This window comes from Jaculus jaculus, chromosome 17, assembly GCF_020740685.1.
Source record: "Jaculus jaculus isolate mJacJac1 chromosome 17, mJacJac1.mat.Y.cur, whole genome shotgun sequence".
Classification (NCBI taxonomy): domain Eukaryota; kingdom Metazoa; phylum Chordata; class Mammalia; order Rodentia; family Dipodidae; genus Jaculus; species Jaculus jaculus.
This window is the reverse complement of record NC_059118.1, coordinates 25,683,821-25,703,426: the sequence shown is the minus strand read 5'-3', so window position 1 is coordinate 25,703,426 and position 19,606 is coordinate 25,683,821. Positions and strand designations below refer to the sequence as shown.

At 46.9% G+C, this 19,606-nt stretch overlaps 1 protein-coding gene and 1 pseudogene across 1 annotated transcript in view; both read right to left on the bottom strand.

Moving 5' to 3' along the window:
- Ephb1 (EPH receptor B1) overlaps positions 1-19,606 on the bottom strand; it is a 504,317-nt gene that overhangs the window by 310,084 nt on the left and 174,627 nt on the right. Inside the window, exon 3 of the mRNA XM_004664344.2 lies at positions 6,227-6,908. Within this exon, the coding sequence (XP_004664401.2) occupies positions 6,227-6,908 (682 nt within the window). The remainder of the gene's footprint in view (positions 1-6,226; positions 6,909-19,606) is intronic.
- On the bottom strand, positions 14,367-14,462 carry LOC123455711 (annotated as a pseudogene).

The following is a 19,606-nucleotide window of genomic DNA, read 5'->3' as shown; positions in this document are numbered from 1 at the left end:
TACCTGCATGGCTCATAGCAGTTCTCACGTTAGAGCTCTCTAGAGACAAGGGGCTGCTTCCAGCCAGCCTAAGATGGTGACATATGGGTGGATACACAGAGCAAAAATATTAAGTACTGAGTATGGTCCAGGGGCCTCAGCAACCCTAAGAAAAATGAGGGTCAACAAGGACATGAGAGAGTATTTGTGAGAGGGTTAATTGAGAGGTTGGATGCTCCTGAAAACATACGCTGCGTGCTTTTGTTGTTGTTGTTTATCAGTTACCTTTGTGTGGATATGTGTGAGCGTTGTGGATGTGTGGAGGTCAGAGGATAGCCTCCAAGCTTGTCCTTGATGCCCACCATGTTTAGGCAGGGTCTCATTGCTCAGTGCTGTGTTCACTGAGCTAGCTGGCCCATGAGCATCTATGAACTCTCTCGTCTCTGCCTCCCACCTTGTAGTAGGATGGGATTACAGACCCCTGTCCAGCTTCACATGGGTTCTGGGGATCTGAACTAAGGTTATCACACTTGCACGGCAAGCACTTTTACCCACGGAACCATCTCCTGAGCCCTACGTGTTGAATTTTTAAGGACAAATGACTTCATTCCAACCCCGTCTCAGAAGCAGAGGGGAACAGGTGGCCTCTCCAGGCCAGCATTCTGACAGCAACAAGCTGCAGTTCTCCATCCTGGTGTCCACATGTGCTTCCTGGTCAGTGCCTTCTAAGAACAAACAAGTTGATCAGAATATGTCTTTATGCCTGCTAGGCAGTTAAAGACTTCGTAGGCTTTCATGGCCAGTGATGGTCAAGTCAATGGAAGTGCCTGGAAACCTGCTGAATTCCTGGCCCAATAACGTTTCCAGTCTGCACATCGAATGCATATTTATTAAGTCATGGTTGACCAAGCTTGAGACAAAACGTGGGCTTCCACCTGAGGTAGCTCTCAGGCGCAGGACACGGACATACAGCTCTCACTAACCGACCTGGGCCAGTCATGACTTTTGGTCAACAGCAGTGGCATGTGAGTGTCCCCAAAGTAGATGGGGTACAGCAGACATAAGAGGGCCCAGACACCCCCCACCCACCGATTCCTGTGCCACCCCCAGAGCCCCGCACCCTGGAGTCCCTGGTACAGAAAGATGACCTTCTCACTCGGCTTGCCCTTGCTCACGCTGGTGTCACAGCCCATTACCTCCAGCCAATTACATCTGATTCCTCTCTGGAGGGCGCTGGGCAGGCCACCACGGGGAGCAGAGGAGGCCCAGGAGCCGCATAAATGAAGCAGCCTGTAGGGAAATCCTATTAGGAAGCTCATCTCACAGGCCTGCGGTGTTAATGACCTTGGCCTCCCCCATCCCTGAGAATAGCTGGTCTCCCTGGGGCTTAAGAGGAGGCCATCTGGGCTCTGGACTTCCTCTCATTCACCAGGCAACTGATGATGGGGCCCCGGGGTGGGGGGAGCAGTGGGACTGCTTGGTGTCCTTGGATGTGGCCTGATATGTATACCTGGACACAGTTCCCTCAGGCCTCCACCTTCTCTTTTAGGACACTTCAGGAGGAGGACGAGGAGGAGGCAGGGGCCTAACCACCTAAGGGAAATGGAAATGGGCCCTGGAAACCCCTCTTGCCAAAAGGAGCGAAAAGAGACACATTCTGCACGCCCCCCCCCCACCCCGCCACACACACACCTTCAAATCTATAGATTTTCCTTCTCAACTCCCCCAGGCTTATAAAGTGGCTCATCTCAGCTACTCCGGTTGACAAAGGCACCGAAACTGTTGAAAGGTTCAAAACGTCCCTTGGGATTCTAGGCATGAAGAAATTTACATGGAGGCAGAAAATTACCAAGGAAAAAAGTTCCTACTTGGTGGTGGCGTGGGGGGGGGGGGAGGAGGGGTGTAGTAACGCAGCAGCCTGTGGGAGACAAGGAGACCTCTCGGGAGATAGCAAAAAAAAAAAAAAAGAAGAAAAAAAAAAAGTATTTGGCCTGGAGAGAGAGAGATGTTTCAAAAGCTGTGTGTGGGTGGTGGAGTTGCCGGCCCTAGCTCACAGCTACAGCAGACAGACAGATTAGAGGCCAGCAGCCACTGAGCAGAGAACTGGTCTGTTCTCGTGTGGGAACTGTGAGGGCCCTGCTGGCATCCAGAGTCCCCCTGAAAAAAAGCCACAGTGCTTCTCCCCCCCCCGCTCCACCCCGCCCCCCCCAGCATGCTCAACCCCGAGGCTGACGTGCAAGGCTGGAATGGAAGTCCTGAAGGAGAAGGTTTAGCCCTGTCCCTCCTCAGGGAGCAATGACATTCCTGGTGTCTGTGTGGTGCAGGGCAGCTGTGGGAAAAGCTGCTCCCTTCCGTTACTCCTAGATAGTCTAGCCTCAGCTTTCTACCCTCCCCTTCCCTGCTCAGAGCTCCTCATGATCATGATCATCTGGAACCAAGATTACACTGCAGCCTTCTCAGGAATGCCCTGCAGGGCCTTCTCTCAACCCCAGCCTCTGCTCGGGTTGCAAGTATTTTGTGGGCACCGCAGCTTGTTGGGTATCTTCTGCAGTGCTGTGTCAAGGACACCTGGACAGGCAGGAGCACGCAAGACAGAACAGCAGGCAAGATGATCTTCAGAGTCCCTCCATACCCCACGGACGGAAAGTTAGGCTAATAAGACAGCTCCTTCTGGAAGCTCTAGGAACCATCTGAGAGGGAAAGTCAAACCCTTGGGGAGCCCGTGGTGCACGGCTCCAGTTAGGATCTGCTGCCCAGAGCATCCACGAATACCCCTAGGAGGTAACTTGGCTGCAAAGTTTGATGGACAGATGAGGCATCGGCCCTGGCAGATTCCCCAGAATGTCAGTCCTTGCCCCACCTCAGGTTGAACCTCAGCTGATGCGCTATTTTAAGCTCCTCCGCACAGACAGAGAGACTTGCTGAACTCATCTCGGTTACTCAAATTGAGCTCCTCACCTGCCTTCCTCGGGGAAAGAGATCCAGGCCACGTGGGGTTGAGAATCACTGTACCACCAACCTCCGCAGAGAAGCGGCGTGGCAAGGGGGTGAGAGAGAGAGAGAGCTATGCTTCCTCGTTAATCTGCTACACTGCAAACATAAACCTTGAAGTTGAGACAAATGAACCATCTTCTTGGTAATTAATAACATCACAGGAGGCCAGTTCATGATGAGGGTGGAGTCGTTAGTGGGGTGGACTGGCCCGAGTGATTTTGCCTAATGGAACAAGTCTGTACGTGCAAAAAAAGCAAGAAGTCAGGAGTGGGCCTTTGGCCACAGAGCCCTTTAGAAAATGTTTGAGCTACATGCGAAGGAACAAGTTCCCCTGTGGCTCCCTGTGCTTGCCCTCCTACCCGGGTTCTCACATCTTCCCTCCTCACAACCAGGAACTGCTCCAGGCCTGGACCGCAGTAGGCTGGCTGGGCTGCCTAATTGGTCTCTAGGTGCCTCTGCACAACCCAGCAACTGGTCACCAGGAATTTGACAGGTCTGGGGGCTTAGCAGATGGAAAGTGAACACTCGAGACGATGGTTCCTTGCCCATCAGGATAGTCGTCTGTCTTTCCAGAAAAATAGCACGTACCTAGAAGCAGAAAGGATTCTTTTTCTGCCTCCCCCTACACCTTCTACATAGGCACGCGAGTGTGCAGAGGAGAAAACGTACTGGACTGACACACTGTGTGAACCACACAGCCTCTCAGGCCTCCCCCAGCCAGGTTCTGTAACGTCATTTCTCCGGCTGTGCAAAGACGCAGCGGCTGGTGGACCCTCACTACTTTTTACCTGCAAGTCTCTACCATCTACCATTCTCCCCATTCTGATTTACTGAGCACTAGAAGTTCTAGATGGTCACCCCAGAATACTGCACGAGGCCTCAGTGCCCACCCAGCAGAAAAGCATGGAGTGGAGGCCTTCCTTGAAAACACACCATGAGGACCAGCCTCGAGTCTCCCCGCATGCACTGTCTACTTTTCCGCCAAAGGGTGCGTCATCCTTCCATCCCCCCAAGGTCTCCGCTTATCTATTAGCATCCCTTCACTTCCCAGGCAGCTCCCTGCAAGCCCTGGGCAGGGAGGTTTGGCTGATCCATAAGCCAGGGCCAAAGAATTCAGGGAGTATAAATCCAGGCCCTTGAGACGGGGCCTCCTTTGCCTTCCCAAAGCACTGAGCCAAGCCAGGCCGTGGGGTCAAAGGGCCCTCTCCTGCCACTTGCCACGGTTCACTGTCCCTGATGCCACCAGAATATGGCTGCTTGTGCTTAATCTCAAAATAAGAAAACCCTGTTGTCTCCCTCGCTTGCACTCTCCAGTGAGTTTGTAATAAGTGGTTTACATGTACAGTCCAGCCAGGCTCACAATAGCTGAAGATTAGGAACACACACAAAACCCTAGAGGAGCTGGTCAGGGAAAATGGAAAGAAACAACTTCTATGTACATATTTTCCCCACAAGCCCTCCCAGGACAACCAGAGGAGGTGACTGACATGGACACTGGAGCTCCCCGCAAAAGAGAAAAGTTCCAATTAGCCCAAAGAAGCGAGAGCCTGTTCCCAGAGTCCCAATTAAATCAGAACCAATCAATGCTTGCTCCGGTTCCTGCCGTTCTGCTCAGGAAATAATGAGAAAAATGAGACGGCCCCAGCCAGCAAGTACAGTGTGGCAGCACTTTGAAGCCCAGAGAAATCACAGTGCAAGGCTGTAAGCGTGCCCGGCAGCTGCTGCACCTGTGCCTTTAAGAACTCAGCCTGATGTCTTGGTCCCCACTCAGACCCTGAAGAATGCCACAGAGGGTGCTCCTGTCCCACCCCCACCCACCCCCACTGCCCACCAATGAGACAAAGAGCGGTTCTGTGGGACCAAACCGGGATGGTTTTAAAACTGTCTGCTTGATTCATCACTGAACCTGGCACTCTCTCCCCTCTGTTTCCACGCCATCCATCATGGGTACCAGAACCAAGAAATCCAATAAAGACACAAAGGCACGGCTCTGTGCTCCCAGCAGGCCTCCGAAAGACTGTGTGAAGGCCCCAGCCCATGCAATTAGCTGAGTCCATGGGATCGCGTGCTGATGGACATTAGCTAATCCGTGTCAGGCGTGTCACAGGCAGGTGTTTGGGGAGCAAAGTTACAGGGGGTGGGGGGGTAAACATGAGCTGGCCTGGTACCCAGACAGGGTGGGGGTGGCAACAGGGAAGCCAGCTGTCAAGAGGCTCATGATGGAGATAAAGCAAGTTTAGCCTCCAAACTGCAAAAGACTGGAGTCACCCTAGTGATATGGTGTGGTTGAGATAATCATCTCCAGGCCACTGTGGAGAGCCTTCCTTGTAACAGAGTCACAAGCAAGATTTGATATTAGAAAGTCATCTTTCCTTCTTCATCCCTGGATTCACCTATATTCAGCTACTGTGATTTACACAAGACTGAATCTGTGGCACTTCCAGAACCTTCTATTCACTCCCAGTCAGACTGAGCATCAAGCCTGTTCTGTATAGTTACTGTCACATGTTGAACATGGGCTCAGCAGGGTTTGGAGAGCTACTGTGAGCCCATGATACCCTGACATCCCCCAACTGCAAAGTTTGCTTCAGTCTGTCATTCCGAAGCAAAAGGTAATGCCACACATGAAACATTCCCACTCACATCCTGGTCGCTTCATCTCCTTCCAGGGCCTGGCATTGAGCCCCTGGAGAAAGGCAGCCAAGCCAGAGGGCTTTGAGTTAATGAGATACATGGGTTCAGTACCAAGTTCAATGCTGTGGGAGCTGGACTGAAATGAACTAAAATATTTTCCAAATTCAGTCACTTCTCAATTACCCTTGAGTGAATTATCCATGACAACCCAAATGCTCCGTGCCCCCCACAGAGCTTGATGTTGATGCAGAATGCATGCAAAAGTGTGTGTGTGTGTGTGTGTGTGTGTGTGTGTGTGTATGTAAGAGAGAGAAACAGAGATAGGAAGATGTGTTTATTTCCAAACTAAGTAGAAACAAGTGATGATTGAATTGGTTTCCATTGTTCTGAATTTTTCCTATCGCCTCCACACAAAGTGTACATACACCAATCTTGTTGACCACAAATGGAAAATCAACAGGCTTAATGTTGATGAAGGGTTCTCCAGCACTCTGTAAGTCAGGAAGCTCCCCCGCTTCCCTCTCCTTGTTTGGATGACCCAGAGCCAGCAGTAGGAAACCCTTGGGAACCTGGCCCTCCCAGGTGGCCAGGAAGCAGACACTGAACACCCCCAGCTTACCCTTGCAGACCATGCTGTTCTCGGGCTCGTAGCCAGGCTTGCAGGTGCAGCGCCCAATAGGCACCATCCACTCCCCGTCGCCGTTGCAGTAGAGTTTGATGGGCACATCCACCTCCTCGGCATTGGGGATGCATGTGCCCCGAGCAATCACCAAAGACGTGCTCTCGGCTCCCGTCATGGTTTCTGGAAACACTGCAAAATTTTGCACAATGCTGGGACACTTTTTGAAGAAGACACGGACGGAAAGGAGAGACATACACGCTCCATAGTCCTGGAAAGCGAGGTAAAAACCATTCCGAGTAAGCGGTCCAAAACTCCTGACCTCTGTGTTCACCTTCATCAACCTCCCGCCAAAGTCCACCTGGGAGAAGCTCTCGTCCGCTGCGATGGTGTCCACTTTGAGGTAGGGGGCTTCAGACCAGAAGGCAGATTTCTTGGTGGCAATGACGGAGTCCGTCTCGTAGTAATACAAGTTGAAGGTCTCCTTGCAGGAGCCCGGGACGTTGGGGAGGCTACTGCAGTCCCGCACGGTGAAGCGCATCTCGGCGTAGATGCGGTGGGCTCCCCGCCGGTTGATGAAGGTGGTAAGCAGCCAGTTGTTCTGGTTGGGCTCGAAGACGTTGCACACCTGATAGGTGCGGATGGTGTTCAGATTCTCATCGTAGCCACTGACTTCTTCCCACTGCCCCAAGCAGGCCATGGGCACACACATGCAAAAACACAAAACAGAGGGCAGAAAGTGAGCAGACAAAAAGAGGCAAGGCGGAGGAGAATCCAGGGGCTAGAAGGGGCTTTAAGAGGCCACCAGTCCCACTCCTTGACTTAAGAAATGAACTCACCCAGCCATACCTTCATTTTAAAGATCTCCTTATAAGCAGTTACCATTCTCTTCAGCTCATCCCAACATATAACAGACTTTATTCTAGAAAACAGCTCTCCCCTCCACCATCAAACTAATAACTCATGCTGTGCCTATGGCTCAGTGAATTCACAGAAACAACCGATAGCATTCTTCACCGTGCCTAAGAGGAGACTTGCTTTCCTCGCTGCCACACCCCTTATTCTGTGGGTTAAAGATTGATTTATTTATTGCCCACTTCCATCTTGGAAATCCCTATCTGTGAACCTAATTTCATCAATTGTGGTAAAACTCTTTGATGGCTCTGAAAATCTCACAGTGACAGGCTTTTCATGGACGTAGAGATATATCAGTGGGCAAAGTGCTTGCTGAGTTCAATACCTGGTATCCATGTAAAATGCAGAGAACTTCAGAATGCATCTATAATCCCAGCACTGGGGTGACAGAGACAGGAGGATACCTGGATTGGCCATCCAGTCTAGAGTAACTGGTGACCACCCCCCACCACAGGACAATGAGAGACATTATCTCAAAGAGATGGATAAGAGGTTTTTCTCCTGCTTCTATATACATGTGTACACACAGGCAACTGAACATACACACAGCCATATGAAACACACAGAGATTTTCATAGTTTTTTTCATAAACAGACTCTCAGAAACTTTATTTTCAGAATATCAAACTTTGATTGTGAAAATGCTGAGAGTGATACTTAATGAAGCAAATTGAGTTCCATCCTGTGTAAATTTCAAGCAAAGGTGTGATAGAAGAGAAATGTTGCAGGTTGGTACCTAGAGAGGAAGGAAAGGTTCTTAGACAACCATGATTCATACTGAAAAACACAATGCCTTCTTAACATCCCTATGTGTTAGAAGAAAAGAGGGAAACAAGACATTGCACACGGCCCTCCGAAACTAGGGACAATTTCCCCCCTTGCACATGGGTATAAGATGAGCTGTATAAGAGATGAACTAAAAGGAAGTGCTAAGCAATAAGCATCCTAAAAATTTCTAGGGCCGGAGAGATGGCTTAGTGGTTAAGCACTTGCCTGCGAAGCCTAAGGACCCTGGTTCGAGGCTCAATTCCCCAGGACCCACGTTAGCCAGATGCACAAGGGGGCGCACACATCTGGAGTTCGTTTGCAGTGGCTGGAGGCCCTGGCGCGCCCATTCTTTCTCTCTCTCTCTCTCTCCCTCTTTCTCTCTCTGTCTGTCGCTCTTAAATAAATAAAAATAAATAACAACAACAAAAAATTTCTAGGAAGTTATTTCCACAGCAGTCAACAGGAAGGAGTCTGTAAAGACAGAAGTCAAAGAAAAGTTTCTGGAACATTCTTTCTTCCTTAAGCTACTAGAAAATCAGAGGAAGAAGTTCCTGCCTGTCCCTGGGGTCTGATCTCAATAACTGAGGATAATTTCAGGAATAAAGTTCAAGTTGTACCTGCCTGTCTTAAATAAATAAGGGAGAAAGGAAATTAAATTTACTCAAGTGAAAGAGAAAGACCCATGACTATTTGGCAGTTATGATCAAGGTAACCAAATCATACCCATTTCTTTAAATGTGCTAACTGCTTATTTTCATGGTGTTGAGCTTATGTATGTGTGTATATGTATATATTCATTATATTTTGAGTAGCAAGAAATTAAAAAGGCCCTTATGTCTTCAAAGGGTACAAAGTTCTGACAGGATCTGGGGAGAGTACTGGCATTCTCAGGGGGCTGTGAAGAGCCTTCCTGGACTGCAACTCAGGTATCACAATGTGACCACGAGTAAGGCCACATTGTAGTATATTACACAAACATATATTAAATATCGTATTTTAATATATAATAGAATTCATTAACAGAGCTGAAAGCCAATTACGTATACATGGAAAATATATTGCAAGGGCTTCCTGCAAGGATTTAAGCCCCCTGTAGGGAGGCAGAAGGACGGAGACAAGACTATCCTTCAAACTTGTTCCGGGGCACCGGAGCAAGGAGGCACAGTAGAACGAGGGAGAAGAATCAAAGGGGAGACCTCTGGAGAGTTAGTCTATACACCAGACCCATCAGGTGACCTTACTCATGGTCACACTGGGCTCACCGGAGTTGCATTCAGGCAGGGTCTTCCCAGGTTCCCACAGTACCAATTTCCATCCCAGGCCAAAGTGCTTGGTCGGCTCTTTCCAGAACTTGGCACCCTTGAAGACACAAGGGCCCTTCTGATTTCTTGCCTGCATGAAGTCTCAGCCACTCCGTAAGGCACCCAGCACTCCATCTACCCACCTGACACACTCTTTAACAGGCCCCAGCACCTCCACTTCCAAGGTCAAAGACTTTTCACTTCACAAACCCACAAGTGTTTGCCACCTCCAAGCCTGTCCTCAAACTGGGCTTGATCTAGGATGCATTTCTGGTCTTTTTGCCTGAGTTTCCCCAGGTCTAAAAAACCTCTAACTTCTATATCATGCTTTGCAGCCTGAACTGGATAGCCAGCTCATCTTGTTTTATGCTCCATTATTCTCCGTCTCTACCCCCCAGCCCCAGCCAAGCCCCACAGACTGCAGGAATGCAGGGACCCTGGTATGAGAAAGCGCATTTTCCAGGGCTCGGCGTGCTCCTCGGTGGCATCCAGCACAACCCCAGAGCAGAGGGTTCTGCACCCACACAGATGGACCTGTTCCCATGTTCTGTGACAGGGCTACCTCTGGAGAACAAGCCTGACTCCACAGCTCCTATGGAGTACATATAAATTCACACCGTCAGACCTCACCTGGGCTTTGCTTAATTTCATATTGATCATCTAGATGTAATGAACCACTTTTTCCTCCTCCTGAAGACTGTGTTATGTTCTTTTGAAACGTGATGGTTAAAGTTTTGCTTTGCTTGCCTGGGTTTTTGGAACCGGAAAGCAAATATAGAAGGGAAAACTTGCTGACCGTGTCTCCAATCAACTTCTCAGACCTGCGTCCCTTGCCAGAGCCGTTCTGAGCCATTTTCGCAGCTGACCTGATGTGACTTTAGGAAGAAGGACATCTTTCTTTTGCTCTTCTGCAACAATTGTTCAAACTCAGCAGATTCATCGCGCCAGCGTGGACTTGGCGTAAACGTGGGACCACTTTTGTCAGCGCACAGGTGAAGTACATGGCCCCATTTAGGAGAGACGTCTAGTCCCAGCCAGTGTCCCTGACCACCCAAGACTAATTGCAGCTGTGTCCCAAAAGTAGGACAGAACCAACAGGCCAGGCTCACCTCAGCTGTGAGACTGTCACCTCCAAATGCTGAGATGAATAGAATGAGAATTTCACTCTTGTGGAGCCGGGATATGGAGAACATTAATCTTAGGAAATGACACTGATTAGCATTCTAAGACCCATCAGAAGTAATTGTTTCAGACATTAACCTCGCTGGGCCTCAGTTTTCTCATCTGTAAAATGAGGAATCATACTGGGTGACCCCGAGTTGTAAAAATCTACAGATTTAAATGATTCTGTGACAGCTCCCCAGGGAGCTATCAAATCAAATTAGAGGGGCCAGAGCTGTATATTCAAAGGGAAAGAGGGAAAAAAAGACACTGAGAGAAAGGAAAAGAACTCCCTGTGGTTTGGGGAAAGGCTATGATGGAGTCTTGCATTCATTTTTCTTGCTTTGCCATTCTTCTCCTGTCAGCTGGTGTTACAGGGGGGTGGGAATGGCTGGGGAGATAAGTGATCAGATTGGGCTAGAGAAGAGACAGGGATCTTCCAGAGCAAGTAGCAATGACGATGGGGAGGGTCTCAAAGAAAGAGAAGGTTTGGGTTCATGGAAATGAGGATGGGGTGACATTCCCAGTGGGAGGGACAAACATTGTTACTTGTTTATGATGCTCGGAATTGGTCTCATGCTTTATAACTATGCCTCCCTCATTCTTCAGTGGGAACTATTTACTAAATGCCAGCTTTATGCCAGGCACTCCATCAGCCACTGGGGACACAGCAACAGGAAGCTTATACTCGTGAAAGGAACAGAAATTAGAAAATGACTATTAAAATGACTAAATAACTACAAGTGTGTTGTCTGTGGTGGGGGAATATACTGGGATGCCAAAAACATTTTTTTTAAAAAAAAGAGGCATACCAAATATACAGAAGAATGTTGGGAAAGAGCTTCCAAACAGGCAGGATGTGTGGTTAGCTTGGAGAAGTGTGTATCTCCTGGGGACAGGAACGGCTCAGAGCATCTGTGCCTGGGATGTATAAGAATCAAAGCCCTGTGGTGAGAAAAAAAAGCAACCTGGGGTCATGAAGGAATGGGGTAGATGCAATGGACTGTCATAAGAACCTGGATGGAACAGGAAGGAGACGAAGCAGAAGATAGAATACTTTGAATATCAATGTACATGGAAACCAAAAATCACTGATGGGTTCTAGATAGAAAAAGAACAGGCGATCAGAGGTTTGTTTTTTTGTTTTTTTTTTTTTTTTTTTTTTTTTTGAAAGACTCTCAGGTATAAAGTTGGCACTGGCTGGAGGGGAGCTTGAGTGCAACAACTGAAAATAACTGCATTCCTCCCTCCCCCGTGCCTTTCCTCCAAATGGGAGAAGTTTTAACTATCTTAGTGTTGCAATCAGGTCAAACTCAACCAACCAAGAGTGGGAAAAAAAAAAGGTTTATTTTGGCTTACAGGATCAAGGAGGAAGCTCCATGATAGCAGGGTAAACGATGGCATGAGCAGAGGGTGGACATCACCCCCTGGCCAACATAAGGTGGACAATAACAACAGAAGAGTGTGCCAAACACTGGCTGTAACACCCATAAGCCCGCCCCCAACAATACACTGCCTCCAGGAGGCATTAACTCCCAAATCTCCATCAGCTGGGAACCTAGCATTCAGAACATTTAAGTTTATGGGGGGCACCTGAATCAAACCACCACAGACAGTCTACCCAATTAGATGTCCAGTGCCCTGTCCAGGACCAATTTCTTTTACCCTGTACCACCTCCAAGCCCTGCCATGTCCTTCTCAATGCCCCAAACCAATTTCCTAAAGGTCTGTTTGTTTAGGGTCAACTTCTCAGCCTCCACTACCAAGCATATGAGGTATTCCCTCCTGAGTTTCTCCCTGTAATCATCATCCCCCAGTAAAAACAATGGAAAGCACCCTGATTTGCACCTAGCAGATGAGAGAAATATCAAAGAGATACAGTGCCAAGTCTTGGTAAGAAAGGAGTGGGAAAGATGCCACGACCCACACCTCTGAAGGAAGGATACACTGGTGACATTTTTCAGAATACAACACAGTGGCTTCTCTCAATGTTCAAAATGTGAAACTCAAATCTAAAGGAAAAGTAAATCATTTTTTTAAAGAAAATGTTGTTAATTGGGTAACTATCTGAAAAAAAAGAGGTAACTCATCTATACTTTATCCATTACTTTAGGATAAATTCCCAATCCATCAAAGACTTAAACATTAAAAGTGAAGCCATAAAAATAGCAAAAGAAACCATGGGGGGGGCAAATTTCTCTATACTAATTGTGATATAAAACACAGAAGCTATAAATTGATTAATTCTACTAGATTAATTTTCTATGATTTTTAAATGACCATGACAGAAATAATGATATACAAAGTAAAAGGAAAAATAATGATGTGGGGGAACCTTCTCAAAACCGATAGAACCCAGATGCAGCCTCTTTAAGAGGCCCTGCTGCCCAAACTAGGCCACCATAAATGGCAACTCTACCCTCTTATCGAGTGCCTTCCTCACTCTCCCATCCCCCACCCTTGCTGAGCAAGAGGAGAACTGTCCCTTCCCTTAGGGACCTTGAAGGACCAGAGAGAGGCCCTCTTTATCTCCCTTCTCTCATCTGGCAGACTAGTAGGTCCTGGCATGTAAGCTGGGTCACAGGATGTGGACCTCAGAAATCTATAAAAGTAAGATGCTCCCTTTGTTCCTTAGAACTGAAGCCTCAGCTTCAGAGTGTTGCCATGGTTTTCCAACATGTACTAAGGCCCCCATAACCCTTCCCCTTCCAAAGGACTTCATGGGCTGGGAAGATAGCTCCATCTTCAAGAGTGCTTGCTACTTAAACACGAGGCATCATGCTTAAGAGACCACTGAGTTTAACGGCCCTCATAACAAGCTGGGCACAGCCATGCATGTGTGTAACTTCAGGGGTGAGAGCAGCAGAGACTGGAGAATTCCTGGATCCTGCTGGCCAATGGCAGCTCCAGGACTAAGGAAAAAAAATTCTCTCAATCTTAAGAAAATACAAGGTTGAGTGATACAGAAGGGCCCTCGGAGTTCTCCTTCAACCTCTGCATACGTGAACATGGCATGGGCACTTGCACATACATGTGCATACTCCACATATCACACACTATCACACACACACACACACACACACACACTGTGCACACACACCAAAAGAAATAAAGTGTCAAGATAGTTCTACCAAACGTGCCTTCAAGAATCTTTCTTTTGGGGTTTGGGAGATGGCTAAGTATTTACAGGCACAAACTTGCAAAACCAGCTGGCGTGGGTTCAATTCCCCAGCCACCCACATAAAGCTAATGGGTGTTCCTTTGCAGCAGCAAGAGACCCTGCCATGAATACACACACACACACACACACACACACACACACACATACACACACATTAATAATTTTTTTAAAAAAGGAATCTTTCATTTAAAATCTGACACAAACCATTTGTGGGGCTGGGAAGATGGCTCAGAGAGCCAAGCACTTGATGCACAAGCCTGAGTCCAGATTCCCAGCACCCACATCAAATGCCAGGCCAATATTGTGGTGGAGATCTTTAATCCCAGCACTACGGAAGAAGAGACGGGTGGAATCTAGGACTCGTTGGCTAACAAGTCTATCTGAATCACTGAACTGTAGGCTCAATGACAGACCCTGTCTCAGAAAAAAACACAGAAGGACTGAGAAGGACACCTGACATCTATCTCTGGACTCTACATCTCTACATGCGTGTGGGTACACACATACACATGTGCCCTATTTATACAACCACACATACACACACATGCAAAAAAAAAATCTTCTGAAGTTTATCACAGAGTAAGTATTGATTTCCCTTAATATATGAGGACGGCTTACATATCAACAATAATATATAAAAATAGATGATGAATAACAGCTATTTACTGGGACACAGCTCTCAGATAAATGAAAAGATTTTAAATGCCACTCACTGTTATAAAAATGGTAATATGCCATATTTTGATACCTTGTAGAAGCTTGAGAACGCTGTGTTGAAGACAATGTGGAGATAAGAATCTGACATACGGCTAGACAATAGGTAAACAGTACAACCTCAAAAAATGTTAGTTTTATTAAGCTGCTAAGAACAGATACTATACTTGATCTTAGCCAAATGGCCGCAAAGAGATAAAATCTGTTTTATGAAAAATGACAAGTTCTCATACCATTTGACTCAGTAATTCCACTCAGGAAATACTCCCTCAGGTGGATTTTCATGTTTGCAATTGGGGATGCACCCTTGTTATTAACAACAGCCACCACCATCACCTTCTGGCCTTTATGTGTGTCCTGAGAACATGGGGGTAGCCAGGCCTCAAAGGATGATGGGCCTGAGAAAAAAAAATGCATTAGTCTCCTCAGAATCCGCCCTGAGGGTATCTCAGGAGCTTTGGCTCGTCATGATGGCATGAAAAAACATTCCCTAAGACTGAAATACTCACCGACCATTATTTTACATCTGGATTTGTAAGGAAAATGCCTATTCCACGGCATGCCAATTTGACTGTATTCTTACACCCTCTTCTTGGAGCTCTGAACTCTGCTACAGCACACTGCAGATTTCATAACTAATCATAAACTGTTGAACTCATAAGCAAAATACAGCGTTCCCATGCAATGGCCTATTATGTGAGACTTAAAGAAGACTGAATTACTGGCACATACGCATCATGGATGAACTCCTAAAACATTACATTACAGTGGAGAAGCTATGCGTCTCAAAAGACAATGGACTATATGAAACCATGCATTAATGTTCCAGAAACCCACATCTACACATGGAAAAGTACATGACTGTTAGCCTGGGCCTGCAAAGGAGAATGGCAATAACTGCACGTGTAGGTAAAAATGTTCTGAACTGGGATCACGGTGATTACAAATTTGTAAGTAACTGAACCATATGCTTATATAAGCATACCTATGGAATATGGATAACACACCAGTATAGCTTAAAATCCATCTTTGTCTCCTTGTTCAGCGGACACCTCAATACCCTAATGTGGCCTCTATGATCCATGAACAGTATGTCCATGTAACCTTGCATCTCCCCTCACCCTACCCCTGAACCAAGGACAAGCTACTCAACTCTTATCCTTCTAAACCCCAGCTTTCCTAACCTGTGCATCATAAACCCATATGGGCTTGCAGAAATGAATGTGGGGGATACAAAAACATTGGCAACAGTAAGAGGATTCTGAAAATGCAGTGACCCAAAACAATACACAATCAAACGTGCAGTGAATCCAAGGCGTTTCCAACAGCGCATGCCTATGTTCTACCATGCAATCTCACTGCAGCCTTGATTCTGAACACCTAACCCGTGCACTGTATCCTACATACGCCTCACATCACACACTACCAGTGAACTCTGCCTAAATCACCTTGACTCGGATTCAAAATAACTATAGATTACACCAACTGCAGTATTTTTACTGCACATACAAAGTTTTCTGCTCTTTATAAAGACATAATGGCTTATTTCTAGAAAAGAAAGCCTTTGTTAATATGGTCCTTCCTTTATTCGTCAGCATGTATCAAATTAGTGTATCTTTGGATTATATTGTATTAGAATGTTTGATTTAAAAATTGCTGTTTGAGTTGCTGACTTGAGTCTCATAAAAGAATCATTAGATGAATTTTGGCTTGGGATTAGGGCAGAATTTCCAGCAATTTCTAAAATGACCTTAAATGTACTACTGCTACTTTGTACTATGTACTCAGGCAAAGAGGCATACTCAGCATTGACAATCATAAAAGCAAAATATTGATCAACTCTGAAAAAAATGTTCAAGATGCTCTGAGCCTTGCTGCATCAAAGATTTAGACACAATTTGATTCTTTTTTGCCTTGTATGTATGTATTGGTGTGCTTTCCCGGTGTGGTGTGGTGTGGTGGGGTGTGCTGTATGCACGTCTATGTGCAGATACCATGGAGTCTCTCTCTGAACCCAGGCCTATAGTTTTTCATCTGCCACAGCAATTCTCTGGTCTCTACTTCCCATAAGACTGGGGTTACAGGCATGAGTGATCACACCTAGTTGTTTGCATGGGTGCCTGGGAATCAAACTCAGGGGAAGTCAGCCCTCTCAGGCCCTCATGCTTGCACAGTAAGAATTCTGACCTCCTGAGCCACCTCCCCAGCCCCAAGAGTTCATTATTTATGTAAAAATAAGCGCATTTGTCTCATCAGCATGCAAATTTGCTTTTGTCTTTAATAAGTGATGGACTTATATGCATTCTAAAAGTCATTTCTTTATTATTTGCTATCAGCAAATGTCTGATTTGTATACCCATTCTAGGTATCTTAGGCCTGGGGCCACACAAACATTCCTGGGGCAAAAAGAAATACAGCTGGGAAGTTTATAAAGCCCTGCTCTAAACTAAATGCCAAATATTTGTTCACTCTACTTTGTTTGTGGATGAACAAATGACATGTAAACTGAGAAAAAGTCATGTAGAGAAGGGACAGGTAGACCAAGAAAACATCACTGTTACCAAGACTGCGGGTCTGGGGGGAACAAGGAAGGCAGGCCACACACAGGATGAGACACTTGGTCCCAGAACCCCCTCCCAAGATGCCTCGCTTTTCCAACCCAAAGATCAGACAACATAGTCAGCATGCTATAGTGCCTCCCAGCCCACCGTAACCCCAGCTGGCCATTTCTTGCAGAACAGTCATTCTCCTACATTGCTTCTCTCGCATTCCCATAGTCACGGCGCTAAGCAGGGCACTGTACCATCCCTGCATGAATGGCCTGAATGGCTCTTTGGTCAGAAAATAGTGGCAACAGATAAGGCAAGAAGGGCCACATCCTGTCACATCTGGGCATGGAGGCCGTGCCCATTCCTGCTCCCTGGTGTTGTCGCTGAAGTTCGGGCTGACCTCAATGCCCTTCACCTACTCCACACTTGTCCCATCAGAGCCAGAGAGCAGCAGACATGGCTGGAAACCATTTCAGATGAACAAGATCCTCTGTTAACAAATGGGTAGACTGAGGTGTGGGAGACATTTGCAAGAGATGGTAGATATGTGGCAAGTTTCAGCTCTCTTTGCAGTCAGTCCCCTCCTTCAAGGAATCTTGGACCCTGATAATGTCCTCCACTTATATCCAGCTATTATTCTTATAAATGCTTCAAGCATGGCTGAGTTTATTCCACGCAACTTAACATTTGATAATGCACTGCCTTCAACCATTCTTTAATTGCTCTGGGTGTTTGTGTGTGACATTGGTGTCTGCTGCCGAGCTGTGAGCTCCTTAAGGACAGGGAATTATGTTGTGACTAATTTATTAGTTCACTTCAACAAGTAAAATCATTCCACACATTTAGCTTCACAAGGCTGGTGCTGTGTAGCCGTGTTTTACCCAGTAATGTCTGAGGCCAGTGAACTCCACAGGTCTCTCGGAGGCTCAGCCCTTACTCCATGCTCAGCTCACTCTGAATCCTCGGTGACTTCAGCCACAGGCAAAGCTTTAGTCACCAAGGAGAGCGTCACCAACCTGCAATCTCCCCAGTGTCCTGGACTCGTATGACCTGCCACCTGCGGGAAAGCTCCTGGAGACGCTTGTCATTCCCCACCCGGCTCTCTTCAAGCCTCTGAGGATGGTGCGGCCTCCAGTGCCAGGTGCCTAGCAAGAACTCTGGGCTCTTCCCTCCCTGTGGTCATCCTTCCTGCTTTTCATCCAGGGCATTAACCGCCAAATCCTCTGCTCCTCTCTGCTTTATAGCTCTCTCTCCAGTCTTAGCTATTCTCCTTAACTCTTCTGTCCCTGCGAATATTCTAAAATACAAAATCAACACCCTAATGGACTATGTTGAATCTGTCTGTCATGTTGTTTCCCAGTGCCCAGTCCTGTTTGCATGGGTGCTGGGGGAACCTGCCTAAAGCCCGAGGCAGTGAGCGAGGTCTTACTGCGGATGCTAACAGGTGAACCTGGCCCAGCGAGTAGAAGAAACCAGTTCACCTTGCACAGCACACAGAATAGGAACAGCCTTTGAAAGGGCACAATTATTGATGCAAGCAGACAATCTGTCCTTGAGATAAGCATAATAAAGAAAACAATGACACCCATTAGAAAGTACATGTTCAGGCTTTCAGACCATGACTTTGATGTATGAGAAAGACATCTCTGGTCCCCTCCCCACAAGATCTAGATTTGTGAGACCTGCTTATTGGAAGTCTGAGCTCATAGAAGTGTTGTTCAGAAGTGGCTCTGGTGCCTGTTGACATTTAGACAATGAATATTGACTGTTTGCAGTCTGGTTGATTGCCTCTCTCTCTCTCTCTCTCTCTCTGTGTGTGTGTGTGTGTGTGTGTGTGTGTGTGTGTGTGTGTGTGTGTGTACATAAAGAGTGCCATTAAAATTCACTTATGTATGGGCTGGAGAGATGGCCTAGCAGTTAAGGCACATGCCTGCAAAGCCTAAGGACCCTGGTTTGATTCTCCAGGTCCCACATAAGCCAGATGCACGTGGTGGTGCATGCAGCTTGTTTGCAATGGTTAGAGGCCCTGGCACACACATTCTCCCTCTCTCTCCCTCTCTCTCTCTCTCTCTCTTATAAATAAACAACAAAAAAATCACTGATGTATATGAACTGCCACCAAGTCTCCCCACCCCTACGAGGCCATTATCATTGGCTCTTCCCACCAAATCTATCTGCTACCTTCTAGATCAGCCTCCAGAAACTGACACCTTCTTTATCCTGCAAAGATGCTCTTCCATGGACTTGTGTGTGGACTAAAGGAGCTCAGGGAATGAAGCTATCATGAGTCTTCATCCATGTTGGGGTTGGTCTTTCTGGGATGCAACTGCCTTAAAGTCCTATTATGATCCTGCACCCTCTTACCCATGCTCCTGTGAGTGACCTTAATAACCTCATGTGTTGTCCAACCTAGGCCTGAGTGGATCATTTTGTTTGTTTGTTTTATTTTTGTTTTCTGATTTTTTTTTTTTTTTTTTTTTTTTTTTTTTTTGGTCTGCAGTCCCTGTGTGGAATGAATAGACAGATGTTTGTTCCCATCTTCCCAGGAAAAGCCATACAGGATTAAGTGCCATGAAAGCTTATAAGGAGACAGCCGCAGCCTGTGAGTGAAGTGGTTGGGAAGGTGCCCTCTGAGACCTGAGCAACACACACCAGCCAGGATGAACATGTGTTCCAGTCACAGGGAACAGCAACAAATCCCCCAGAATGAGTGGCCTGCCAAGACAACCAGGAAACTGGAAGGGCTGCAAGAGTAAGGGACAGAAGGAGGAGGAGATGAAGCTGGGAAGTGG